Source organism: Empidonax traillii, unplaced genomic scaffold, assembly GCF_003031625.1.
Source record: "Empidonax traillii isolate 1590-97213 ecotype Southwest subspecies unplaced genomic scaffold, ASM303162v1 scaffold263:size1499331, whole genome shotgun sequence".
Classification (NCBI taxonomy): Eukaryota; Metazoa; Chordata; class Aves; order Passeriformes; family Tyrannidae; genus Empidonax; species Empidonax traillii.
The window spans coordinates 437460-451559 of record NW_020955456.1 but is presented as its reverse complement, the minus strand read 5'-3'; the positions used below and the strand labels follow the sequence as shown (position 1 = coordinate 451559).

General features: G+C 39.1%; 1 protein-coding gene across 3 annotated transcripts in view; it reads right to left on the bottom strand.

Annotated features, from left to right (window-relative positions):
* Window positions 1-14100, bottom strand: part of SDK1 (sidekick cell adhesion molecule 1) — a 385943-nt gene that overhangs the window by 269316 nt on the left and 102527 nt on the right. For all 3 annotated transcript variants that reach the window (XM_027889459.1, XM_027889461.1, XM_027889460.1), the window contains exons 3-5: window positions 12288-12447; window positions 6862-6968; window positions 2720-2867 (exon numbers count right to left, since the gene is read on the bottom strand). In XM_027889459.1, the coding sequence (XP_027745260.1) occupies window positions 2720-2867; window positions 6862-6968; window positions 12288-12447 (415 nt within the window). The remainder of the gene's footprint in view (window positions 1-2719; window positions 2868-6861; window positions 6969-12287; window positions 12448-14100) is intronic.

Here is a 14100-nt window from a genome sequence, read left to right as displayed (position 1 = left end):
ACACTTTAAAAATTGTATACAGTGATACCATAGTTTTGGACAATTCAGCAGTTTGGTTATCTTGGTTCCCCCAAAATACACCACTTCTGGAATGCTGAATATCTGGCAGAACCCCTCCCTGTAAGTGTCCTAAATACCTGTACATGGTGAAGGAGAACGACATCAGCACTCACTGCCTTCAACCTGGTAGGGAAACCCTTCTGCAGGGCCAATTAAATGACATTCCTTGAAACATCTTCAGGATTTATTTTTTTTCTCAGAACTGTTTTGTGTGTGTTACTTTTGATCTTTTGTATCTCTCATATAAGGACAACTCAGCACATGCTCTGTTCCCACATCAGTGAAGTGAATCCCTTGCAGTGGTGACAGCAGCTCTGTGTACAGCCTCAGGAGCATTTTTATGGCATAAAAATGGTGCAGTGTGTGCACATGAAGGCTTTGCATGAGTAAGACTTCACTTCACCAACTGTTTGAATGAATTGTACCAAACCCACCACCTCCTGTCCCTGTTTTTATGTCCTCGGTCCACGAACACTGACAGTGATGTCACTTAGAAATCATTGTTAGAGCTGACACACAATATTATGGCTGATTGATTGAGCCAAATCATTGTAAGCTTGTTTAAGAGCATTAAAAAAGCTTTATATTGATTTAGCAATATGAGGTACTTTTAATCAGATTAAAGAGCATCATAGGAGGTGGTTGTATCAATGTCCCTCATCAGTTCAGCAGGAGATCCAGTCAGATTGATGCATCAGCCTAACTGGATCACTGGCTAAACTGATCAGTTAAGTTGATACATCTCTCTGTGTGCAAAGAACAAGTTAAATGCACAACTTGCTCCACTTTCCATGAGATATGTGTACATTTCTGACTTCTTTCTGCATCCTCTCCGTGCCTCAGGTTTCCCATATTTATAGAGCTGCCATATTTACTTCCTGAATTTCACACTCAGTGAGATGTGAGTGGATGCTCCCTGGTTTTTCCGATGCCTTGAGACCTACTGCACACAGAGTGCTCTGATGATTGGTATGTGTACCATAAATCTGTCACTCCTGAAATTATCAGGTTTATTATCTGACATACATCAAACTTCCAACGAGGGTCACACTTTCAGCACGTGCACTCCCACTTAAAAAGTACTCAGGAATTCCTACATAGGCCGGAAAAACTTCTCCAAGCTCTTTCTTGACAAAATTTCTGACCAGGGGAATAAAATTTCTATGGAAGCCCTGCTCCAGAGCAGTGTTACAGTTCTCTCCTTTGTGAGCATCTGCACACTCCATCAGTTCCAAATGATCCTACCCCAACAATCCCAACAGGGCAGGAATAAGAGTAAAGCACAGCAGATGAAAAAAATAGGATATTTACATCAACAAATACAGGACATACATTTCTCTACTTGCAATTTTCCCAAACTGTAAGAGAACTCAGGCAAATCTCATTTTCAGACCCCTCATGCCTGCCTTGGTCACTCTGCTCTGCTCCCCTCTAAGGGTGCCCAAGAAACTCTCAGATAGCGGCACAACAAGGCTGTGTCATCATCTGTGAATTGATTTGTGTATTCTCAGCACTGACAAAAGGAAATTTGTGATGTGGCACAAGTGGAGGAAGTAGATTCTTAATGGTTAATAACTCAGGATTTGTCACTTAGCTCTCTTGGAGAGATTGCCCAGGAACCCATTGTTTCATCTTCCAGCTGTTTCCCATCAAATTACTATTAAATTATTCATAAATTATTACATAGTTTCTTCACATCCCTGCAATACTAATTTTCACAGTTTCAAAGTGCCTGTAATACCAGCTTTCAGGTTTAAAAAATGCACATAAGCAACAGTATACACTTTGCAGATTAACAAAATTCAAATACAAGAAGACTTTTCCCTTTTTAATATAAAGTCTAAAGACTCAGCACTTGTGGAACACAGCAATATCCCCTTACCATCACCTGCTAGCACATCTATCCCTTTAAACACATGAAAATAAAATACAGAAATAACCAGCAACATTCCCGGTATTTCAACAGTTTTCCAATAAATGAGACAAGATTTAATCTGCATTTTTTAATGTTACAGCCAAACCCTTCGGTCTCTGTGCAGGTGAAAGCATGGGATGGTTTCATAACTGTTTCAGAAAAGGATAAATGAGCACACCTTGAGATAAAATCAAAGTGCAAGTATTGTGTCATTAGTGGGTGAGCTGTTAATTAGTCCAGAACAACTAAAATTGTCATCGTAGGCTAAAAAACAACAACAACAAATCAATATTTCGAATTTTTATGAGGAAAATAGCACTAAGCATAAATCTGAAAAAAACCCCAAACAAACAAAAAAACAACAAAACATGGATTCTTAGATTTAAAAAGAAAAATCTCAGTATTCATTAAGTTAGTCCACTCAAGTAAACCTAATTGAGAGATGAGCATTTCCTTTTCCAAAATGTACCCTGAACAGGAATACCGTGAAGGAAGCACAGACATTCTGCATATCCAGCCCCTTATGCTGCACCAGGACCATTAAAACCACATGAATTATTTTGTCAAACCGCTTCAGAAGTTCAGAGATGGTCTTAAAATAGTAATTTATCTCCGACTCAGTACGACCGAGGCTACTTTATTCTCTTTAAACCTTAATTAGTGTACTCAAAATGTAAGTTGTGTTATCAAATACAATTAATCATCTTTTAGGGTGGGTGTACTTCGAGCTTTAAATTGACTTACATTCTGCTGCTCGGGATAATCTTGTGCCCGTCTCGAAACCACGTCACTTGGGGTCTCGGGTGGCTGAGGATGCGTGGGAAGTTCAGAACTGCAGCTTGTCCTTCAGTCACTGTTTTTCTCTGGTCTGTGTCCATGAAATCTCCCATGTCTGCAAATTAAAAAAAAATGATGCTCAGAGTCCTGGAAGTTCTCGTTCTCTCCCCCCATTTCTCTTCAGTGGCCAGAGAAAGAGCCGTGTTTCCAGCAGCCACTGGCACTGCTATAATTAGTCAACAGGACACAAGAGATCATGGGACAGTTTTGATGTTGATTTATACACAGTCAGATGAACATAAGGCATGAAGGAAACCCAAGTGCTGCTGGAGTATCCATCAGCAGTCCTGAATAGCCCCCACTGCTCTCTGGCAATATAAGAGTGGTTTTAACTGGAAGTGACATTTTAGTGGAAGTTTGTTTGGTTTGGATTGTTGGGTTTTTTAGGTAAGTTCCTGCAATGCAAAAGAATGCTCATGGCCTGTATGAATTTATCTATTTTTTTGGTGATTTTTTTTTTTTAAATCCATTGCTACACAACACAGACAAGCAGCTCTATCACTGAGGTCAAGGCAAGGGATAGTCAGACCTATGTGCAAGGTCCAAATGGATTCCAAAATAACAAGACCACAGTCGTGTTGGGAGCTGTCAGTTCTGGCACTACACTATGATTTTACTGGTGCCTGTGGATCTCCAACATTTACAAACGCATCCCCAGTCTTAGAGAGCAGTTTTTAACAAAAAATTTAACGGAAGAAAGGAATCTACCACTGCTGAACCTCTGCCTCTGAAGGCTTTATTTCACAGACAAGTTCAGATAGCTGAGGAGTCCCTGAAAAAAAATCAGAGAGAACGTTTTCTTCTTGTTTTTCTTTTGCCTCTTGTATCTCATTCTTAGCCATTAAAATAAAAACAGGGCTGTAGGCTCTTACTTCTTCACCCTCCAAAGAACTTTTATGCATTTTAATTTGATTTAAACTACGGAACTGACAGACACACACACACAGAGAACTACTCTGGCTTCTGTCAGTGAATTCCCTTTTTTTTTTTTAGGACCACAGGGTTCTCTCCAAGTTCTGTGCAGCAGAGAGGGATGTGAAAGACTTAGGAAAGAGAAGACTGCTGTCAGGTCTGTGAATGGCAGGAGATGAGAAGAGACAGAACAAGAGCAGAAATTAAAAACACATGGTATTTTAAAGAAGCTTTAATCATCTTTGTGATTTTCAAGTTATTTATTCAGAGATAATCAGCATTGTACTTCCTCTGTTGCTCCATCTTCCTCACAACTGTAATCAGATCAGCTACTTGAAAAGAAGTTTCAAACCGCGTAGGTGGATCTAATTAACTTCACTGTCATATGATTATTTTATTTTTCACAATCCGAGAGTTTTAAAGCCCATTCTGTAATTAAGATTTACTCAGCAGTTTTCTCTCAAATATCTGTTCCCATTCAGTTAAGCAATATGTTAGCATGTGTTGAGAATATTTTTTTAAATTACTGAACGCCCTCCCTGCTACTTCAGATATCTGGGACAAGGAAAATACCTCAGATCTTTCTCGGTGCACATTATAATTACACCTTTCAATTTTTTGAAGTGTATTGGGAAGCATCCTCCATCCACTGGCAAAAATATATCATGTCCCGTGAATCCTTATGAGTAAAATGTCTAAAACACAACTCCCCGTAAGTCTTGATGAATGGCTAAGATGATTTTAGGAGTCCCTTGGAATGTTGCTCTCTGATATGTTTTCAAGAACAACCGAAAAGTAATGTATGATAAAATACCAGGAACTTCATTCACACAGCCTCAATTTAGATCAAAAATGTCAAAAGACAGAAAACAACCACATGGTATCAGTAGCTACGCTGGGTGAAGGAGGAAGAGGATATTTAAAACTTGTGGAACACTTCAATCCGCAGGAATAAAGTGCAAATCTGACTGGCAATTTCACTGTAGAAGCCACATATGTCACTACAGGCTCAAGAGCAAAGGTTTTCCAAGCCATATAAGACCTGGCTTGTTTTGTCTCAATGTATTTATCAGTATAAATAAATAAATAGACTGCTTAATTCAGACAGAGAATTATGGAAGAGTTTTTTAGCCTTGTTCAGCAACGCAGAACTACAAATTAAATGGTGGAGGGGGTGGAACTTAAACTGAGGAAAAGCAAACAATTGCATTTCTCTCTCCAGAACAACTAACCACACACACAAACCAACCTGGAGAAACAAACCACTTCACTGCAAATCTTACTCTCACTCAGAGGGGAATAAAGCTGTGGTTTCAGAAGACAGAATTCTTCAGCAGCAGCATCAAGGTGAAGTATTCCTGTGTCTCCTTCTCACTGTTCCCACAGGTAATTCCTCAGGAATTGCTCCCTCCGCTCTGTCAGTACAACTGCTTGTGCAGCTGGGTAGGGAACTGAACGGGGAGGAGGGGGGGAAGAACTGCTTTAACAACCTGGCAAAATAATTGTTACTTTTTCAAAAAATTTGGAGAAGTTTCCCAGTCCACAGCTGCACAAACAAGTTTTCCTGCTGGGCCTGAAGGGATCTTGTGCTCCACTGCAGTGTAAGAGCAGGAACCATCGGGGGGATGGAGGAGGAAATGGGGACATTTTTCTCTGGTGCTGCTGCCAAAGCCTCTGTCCCCTGAAACAACACCTGGAGATGCAACTCCAGAGGCAACCCCAGGCTCCTCTAACAGCTCAGTGCTGCACAGCGAGAAACATCTCCCCCTCACCTTCCCCTGCTCACCTTGCTCATCACCCCACACCTCACTCAGAGCTCTGTTCACTCACAACAGCTTTCAGTAGATCCTCTGTGACCCGCCAGAATTCACTAAAACCGAAGGAGAATATTTGGAAAAGTACTTGGCAAGGGTCTGACACACATCAGGGTGAGCACAAGGTCACTGCACAGCAGGGGCATAAGGGTTGGTAGAAGTCAGGGAAGGAAACCCCCAGTTTAGCAAGAGTTTATTTTTACTTTAGCTCCCAGTAGCTCTGAAACAATAGGGAGGATCAAACATCACATTACTGATATTACTGACATTACAGATATAGCAACATAATCTACTGTAATTCAGTAAACTGATGAACATGATAGCAAAACTTACATAATACCATTTGCAGCTGGTTTTATTTTAAAACACAGGAAATTCCATGTAATTTCCCTCATTGACATACTGATTAACTTGAATCAGTTCCTTCAAATTGGGTTTCTAATAAATAATTCAATTTCTCTAAATTCCACTTATCAAGTGACATTTACTGCAACTGAATTTCCAGTCACTGACCCTGAGCAGGAGAAATCTGATCCATTTATCAGACTTTTTAGGCACAGTGTGCAAATCTGTATATTTTTAATTTTTTTTTAAATGCTTTTACCATGAAAAAGGGATAAAGTCTAATGTTATTGTTATTTCCAAAGACGTTATTTGGGTTATATTTTCTACATGTTAACTGAAAAAAAACCCAGCAAATTAGGAGTATGTGATCATTTCTTATGTCACGTCCACTGGCACAAACTCCTGAAAAAAACAACTTAACCTTCCCCAGTGGCACCTGGATTTTGAAAAACTCTGCACAGTCCAAACTTAAGTGGTGCAAACATCAGGAAGGTGTTGAGAACAGACTTTTTAAGTATTACTGGGCAACTGCTGATTTTGTATCACAAGGATTATGATCTGAAAGCTGCCTGGCGTTATCTCCCCCACACCGTTCTCCCTCAGGTGTCCTCTGGGCCTTTTTGGGTGTTGCTGTTTTGATTGATAGTTTTGTGCTATATGGCCTTGCTTAATCCCTGTGCATTCAGGGAAAGGTAAAATAGTTCTCTCATGTTACAGCAGCCTCCAAACGAGCTCTTTTCATGGCTTTGAACCCCTCAAAGCTTGTTCTGAAGACTTAATATTGCACCAGTTTGAGCTGCTGCTCAGAGACACCCAGAGTATGAAACTTCCTGTGATGCAATAATTTAAAAATCTGTTAAATATGATATCTAATAATTACGATATCTAATAACTTTTCAAGCTAACAAGTGTTATGGGTGTGGTGTTCCTCTCCCCACAGAAACAATCATTGACAGGATAACTTCCCTCCCAACGTACATGCCACTTGGACTTCAGATCTCCTCTGCAGCAGGGCCCCCATCCTGTTCCGTACAATGCACTGATAAAAGCCACCATCAGACCTCTGCAGAGCTGGGATGATGTACCTGCAAGACAAAATGCAGAATTATAGTGCGCTTCTTCCTGGTTTACCCATTGCCTGAAATGTTCATTGTATTTTTTTTTTTACAAGCAGCATTCTCGAATAATCTCTGGTCTTTGGCTGAAATATTGTCTGTCACACACTGATTTTTTTTTAAAAAAAACCAAACCAAAACAAAATGCATGAAATATCTTTCGGTCTTCAGTTCTGGATATGATAAATACCAAGTCTATCCAAAAATTCTCTCGAAATATAGACTTAAATTTTTTTCCTTGATTTTCTCCACCTTCATTCATAAGGCTGCTAAAAGCAGTCTGGTGATTTGTTCAGAGGAGGCTCAAAAAGACTGCAAATTAAATGTGGGTATTAGGAAGACTTGCAGGGAATATCAAAGCTGTCCAATAAAAAAAAAAAAAAGTGATTATTACCCTGTGTGGCCACTGTAACTCAGAGGAACTCTGGAAATGGCACCGTGTGCTGTACGATGTGTTTGTTCTGCCCTTCACTGTGCTCAAACAGACACTTAGTCCACTAAATGCTCACCTTCCTCACTCAGCTACATCTGATTACTCAACATGAAAATGAGCTGATAGGCACAGTTTTAATGGGAATAAAAACACATGAATAATAGAGATAATCCTGCATTAAACAAACATTAATCAAAAGCACATATTCCCCCAGTCACCTTCAGGAGATATTATGGTAGGATTAATGAAAGTCTTTATGGGAGATAAGAAAAAAAGAAAACTGCTGAATTTTAATCTTCCAAATTTAATTCTGCTAAAAGAAAACATTTCTTCTTAGGCTCAGATCCACTGCACACACCCACACGTGGAGCTTAAAATCTGAGCAGGATCAGACACCACAAAAACAAAGAGGGAGAAGAATCTGGTGTGATAAATGCAGGCTCTAATCACTGTATGGTATAATAAACACACTGCAGGAAATAGGTCATACAACCAAATACAGGGAATTAAAAGAGTCCAACACCATGGATGAATTTCTGTGATTCCTGGGAGACCCCAGCAGCAAAGTGACAGCAAACACAGCAATCAGAATAATTTCCTTCACTGCTGGGCAGATGATTGTTGTAAAACATCATTATTAAAAATATACATTTAATATTCTGGCAAATAAATATTGAAAATTAATTCGTACAGTTCATTTTACCAGACAGTTCATAGCTTTGCAGGTTGTCTTCCTCTCATAAAGGTTTAGTGTCCTACTTGGCCAACATTTAGTGCATTGGCTTTTCTATTAAATAAAGCCAAAATTAAAGGCTTCTTTTTTGGGGGATTCATCTGCACTAAAACAGTAATGCAGAGTTAGTTTTGCTGCCACCAGGACAAAACAAATCAATTAGATCAGAAGTGTCCTACTTTGGTTTTTCTTTTTCTGACTTATTAATGTTTCAGCAGGAAACATTCTTAACATGTTGCCTGAAGAAATGAAAATCTTTTAAAAATTTACAGTGAAAATGCCATCTACCTTGGAAATTCCAAGGGAGCCCCAACCTACTGAGCAGCTGGATTCTCAGTGGACCTACTGGGTATAATGTGCAGGTACAGGAAGCAAAATTAGAAGAACTTAATAAGAAAAGTGAAAAAAAAAAAAGAGATGGAACATATGGTTATACTATTGGAGACTAACTTGAAAATTACAAACCTGGGCAAGAGATAAATATTAATGGAATCTCTGATTCTGTGTTTACAATTGTAAACAGTCTTTATGCACCTCACGTGTCTTATTTTTGAAAATATACTTTTTTATTGACCCAACAGTCATAATACTGCTTTTTTTTGTGCTATGCTTTCCCCGTTCCACTTATTTTCTCATCTTCAAGGAGGGATATAAATAGTGCTTTCTAAATTCAAAATAAGACTTTCTTCCCCACAATGAATTTATATCAAAACTTAATACAATTTCCTCCAGTGACAAGACATAATTTTGCTTTATTTTTGTCCACGCTCTTAACTTGCAAGAAGATCTTCCCATTGTATAGATGCCAGGAGGCTACTTAAGGTTTGTGGGGATCTCCGCAAGGACTTTGCAAAGTCAGAGCCGACAGTTTCTTCACTTTGAGTGGAACAGCCAACCAGAAACCGGTGCTTGGAAAGTTTCTACGGAGAGATGTAAAGCGACAAGCGGAAAGGGAGCTCCGAGGGAAGCCTTGCAGAGCGGAACATGCTCCATCACCACACTGCCAGCAGTCAGTTTAAGGATGGAGGGCTATCAGACACCCAAGGAGAAATGCACTAACACTTAGATTTCCTCCCCTAATTTGAAATTTAAACCCTCATTTTAATTTCAAATGCTCCGAGAGTTAAAAGCGCACCTATAGGCTACAGGATTTAATAGTCATAATTATGAACACAGAATTAAAAGCAAATGTATTTTATTAGATGGTCATGTAACTTATTATCTATTCAGACTTTTTAACAAGGGACTTCTGTATCAACTGATCTCATTTTTTTTTTAATGCAGAATAAAATTAAAATGTGTTCAATGTTAAAAACATAAATAGAATAATCAGATTCTTTAAAGTAATTTGAAGTACATGGCTGCTGAGACCTAATCCTAGTTTCTTAAATTCATTTAAATTTCAGGCCACAAAAGCAAACATGGGAGACACACCTGGTCCCAAACTCAATTCAAAACAAAGAGGGGAAGAAAAAAAAAAAAAAACACAACAAAAAGAAAAAAGTCACTGCCTGAAGTTTAAAGTCTCTTAACTTCTAGACATAAGCAGATTTGCCACTGCAGTCAGCAGCACTGATTTGTTTTCATTACGTGTATCTGTAGCTCAGATCACAAAGAATTTCTAAGGTTGTTTTATAAATTCTTAATCCAACCCGGTGTATGCACAGTCACTGTAAGAGCCAGGCTTTGCACATAATCAGCTTCGTTAGACAAAGAAAAGCTGTTCATTGGGGGTCACCAAGGTCAAAATGCAAAGACTCCAATTAGTTCTTTACTCACTTGGGGTGTTATAATAATATATTTTCAGCCTGTTACAATATAGACATTACTTTAAACTGAGGCTCACTAAGTAATATCAATTACCAAAACTCTTTGATTGATGATTCAAATTGCAGCAGAAGTCACTTACTCAGGAAGATTCGTGCATTTAAACAGACTATTTACCCACGAGAACTGCAGAGCAAACTATTAGGGGGTCAAAGTTTAAATTTTGCAACTGGAATTTTTATGTCTAAGCATATCTTCCCCTTGCTTTCATTCATCTTTATGCACCTATGCCATATAATCTTTTTGTGGGAGCTTAAAGCTTTGCATTTCTATATAATCAAAATCCTGTTTGGTTTCTGTCTGACTGTGGTGCAGTAATAGCAGTAGGGCTTCAACTTCTAAATTAGCATTTTCTATCAATGTTTTATTATTATAAACCAGTACCTTCCTATCTTCTAAATCACCTCTGCATCAGATGTTTTAATCAGAAATAGAACTAAGAACAATATAAAAAAACGCAGAATTATTAAGTATAGCTGGAATCATGACCTGACATTCACCAGACTAAATTAAATGCAATGATGAGAAACAAAGGGCTGATTGCAGGTGTGTATAAACAGAGCCTGGCAAAGGTGTTCCAATAACTGACTCACACTGCAATACACAGTAAAATTCTCATTTTGCATTAGGGTGTCCACTTGGTTAGGAAATACCACGGCATTCTGATCTTCTTCCAAAATGTCACACGTTCTTATTCAGGTTTCTCCTAATATCATGAAATGTCAGTCTCCCAGTGACGAGCACCTCCACAGGGTTTGAGTTGCAACCTCTGCTTCTTGTTGATTCCACGTTCACGTGTTTGTCCTCCCACTCCATTTTTATATCCCACTTCCTCAGCACCTTATGCAGTTCCAAGCTGTTTTCAGCTCCTTCTACTGAGCAGCTACAATTGACTCCACTGTTGTTGGTCAAAACAAGTGGCATTTACACGAAGTGATGCTCAGACACTCTGTGATTTGTTGTGCTGTTCGAGATTTTATTTTTCATTTTCTAAAAAGTATTCACGTATCTCCTCTCATTTTCAGGTAGGAGGGAGTATCAAGGCTTGAAAACAGCCAGGAATACATGCAGTTACTCAGGACTGGGTGGGCTCATCTAAATCAGAAGTCTTGCATTTCTAGGAAACTTCACACATAACTATAGGTGTGGTTGGAAGCACAGTTGGTAAATACTTTATGCTAAATGTTCTAAATCACCCCTAAAAGTTTAAAAGAAGTTATTTAAGGGACTTTTTTTCCTTTTTGTTCAGTAAACATAAATAATATAAAAAATAGAACTAATGTCAGGTCACAATTTTGAAAATATTTGAGAAAAGTAATTATGGACTACCTCGTGCAGCAATATAGAACTTTACATCCTTATCTGCATTTTTATACCAATTTTTACTGTAATGTCTAACTATAGTGATTGATCAGAACTTTACCTAAATTCATGTAATCCCAAAAATGCAGTATTTAGCTTGGTTTGCTAAAGGTACAGGAGTTATGCGAGGGCTCTGCTTGTCACACCCCATCCCTCACAACTCCTGAACTCGCTAGCTAACTTCTACAAAAATTGAGAGCAACAAGTAAGTTGCATAAAAATTAAACTTCTCTGAGGTTACAGAAATTGCCAAGTGCACAGAGAAGACCCAGTTAATGCTGCCACATTAAAGAAAGGCAGACAAAATTGGCTGTTTAGCACTTTGATACTTGGCCAGCCACGTGCTGCCTATCAGCACAAACGTAGCTCTGATAAACCACTCCATGGCTTGTCTCCTGTTTGATGGGAAGTCTGTGGGATGGGGAGTGAGTCAGGAAGGTCCTGGGGAGCAAAGTGCATAATCATCAAAGGACAGTTTGTTAAACTATCAGCTTCCTTTGGGCATTCTTAGCAGCGTATAAGAAAGGTTTTGGTTGGAATTTAAGACAGAGCACATTCTTCTGGATCTGATTGCAAAGAACAGTCCCCACTGAGCTCAGTTCCCTTCAGGGATGAGTCACATCATGTGGAACATTTAGCTGAGGAATATGTCTCTTATTTATACAAACACAGGTAAGGTCGCAGCTCCAGCAAAAGGTATTTTTGATACTTAAAAATTCTGGTTTGAAGTGTTAAACACTCTTAGCAAAGGAGATTCTCTCACAGAGATCTCACCTGTGTACCAAACAGTCTTCCTTCATAACAAAAAAAACAATGTCCACGTGTCTGTATCTACAAAGCTCCTTGAGGTACTGAGGAATTGGGAGGGTGGCATTTGGTTTGGGTTTGTTTTTAGGAATTGCACTTAAAGAAGGTGATTATATAGATTATTTACTTGTATTCACTGGAGTAGGAGGTGATTTCGCTGTCGTTGTGCAACCACTTGAACTCCAAGGGCCAGCTGCCTTCGGCAAGGCACGTCAGGACGAGTCGGTTCCCTTCCAAGTGTATCTGGGGCAAGCCTGGCTCTGTCTTGAAGTATGGGGCAACATCATCTGAAACACAAAGGGGAAAACGGCTTTGGGGGCTACTGAAGAAAACACAGGATAAACCAGTGATATTTAGCTCATTTCTTTTCAAAATGGGCATCGTAAAACAAGAAACAATGTGATCCAGTCAAGGTTTGCACTGGTGCATCGTAACTAAGCTTTATTTCAGAGGCAGAATCCCCCAAGATCTTTATAACCTTAGTCCTTGCCCCCTCAGACAAGCTTTTGTCCATGTTTACTGTTTATCCATACGAGAATTCCAGTATTGTCTGCCGTGGCAAGCAGTGATCAGCCCTATTGGCTTTTCCCCCCCTCTCCTCTGCGAGGATTAAATCCACTCAAAGCTTTTTTTTTTTTTTATTTCTTGAATAGAAACCAGAAGAGTAATCTTGGATAGAACTGATTATCACAGCAGGAGAAGTCTCAGGGTAAATAAAGAATTTTGATAGGGAAAAGAAGTTAGAAAAAAACACCTCACAAAATCACAAGCTTAATGTATTTTCCAACGTTCCTGCCAACCAAAATGTGTTAAATTATATTACCTGAAGCCACTAACAGATTTTGAATTAGGGTACTCCAATAATATCCAAGGGTCACATGTAGTCTCAAACTCTTGTGTATCACAGATACTCAAAATACTCCAAAGCAGCAAAATCCATGATTGAGTGCCAAATCTCTACTCAAACACAGATTTATTCTGAGTCCACACCTGCTGGAGATCCACCCTAGTCACCTCTGGAAGATGAAGTTTTTCACACTTCATGTGTCCAATTTCTACTTATTACTAAAGGCTTAATATTAGAAGTGTACAAATACCTTCCACAACCAAAATTAACATCGAATAATAGAATGGTTTGAGTTGGAAGGGATTTTTAAGATCATCCAGTTCCACCTCTTGCCATAGACAGGGACACCTTCCACCAGACCAGGTTGCTCAGAGCTCCATCCAACCCAGCCCTAAACAGTTCCAGGGAGTTTATGTCTATATATAAAACTCACGAGTTATATTCAAAGTCAGAGATTTAATCCAGAATACGAATAATATTTAACAGGCAGGAGATACTGAAATCTGCTTTTAAGAGTGCAGGATGTGTACTTTATATGTTAAACACCAAAAAACCCCAAGATACACAAATGCTGTCCCAATGCAAGTAATGGTTCAGCTAAACTGCTAACCTTTCTTTTAAAATTTATTTTAGATAAGCTCAGGCATTTTTATACCTGCTATTTAAAGACCTCAAGATTTTTTTCAAGAGCTCGGGGCAAGGGGTGTTGATGGTTTTCCAGGGGCTCTGGTGTTCTGGCTTTGCAGCCCAGCCTGGTGATGTCATCTTCTCTAAGCCCTTATCTTTCACTTGGCCTCTTATCAGGGAATTTTTAGTACTTCCCAGAGCCCATGGAAGTCCATCCACAGAGGATGTCCCAGGGCAGCAGCTGGACTCCAGCTGAGCGTGGTCAGGGAGCCCCAGGCTGACTGTCGCCAAAATATCTCCTGCAACCGGCCAGAAATCAAACAGCAGCTCCCTCCACATCTGATGATCTGTATTGACAAACTGCATCCTAAGTTTTTAGGATTTAACTCCAGAAACATAGCCACTTATGCAAGGGGAAAAAAAAAAAAAAAAAAAAAAAAAAAAAAAAAAAAAAAAAAAAAAAAAA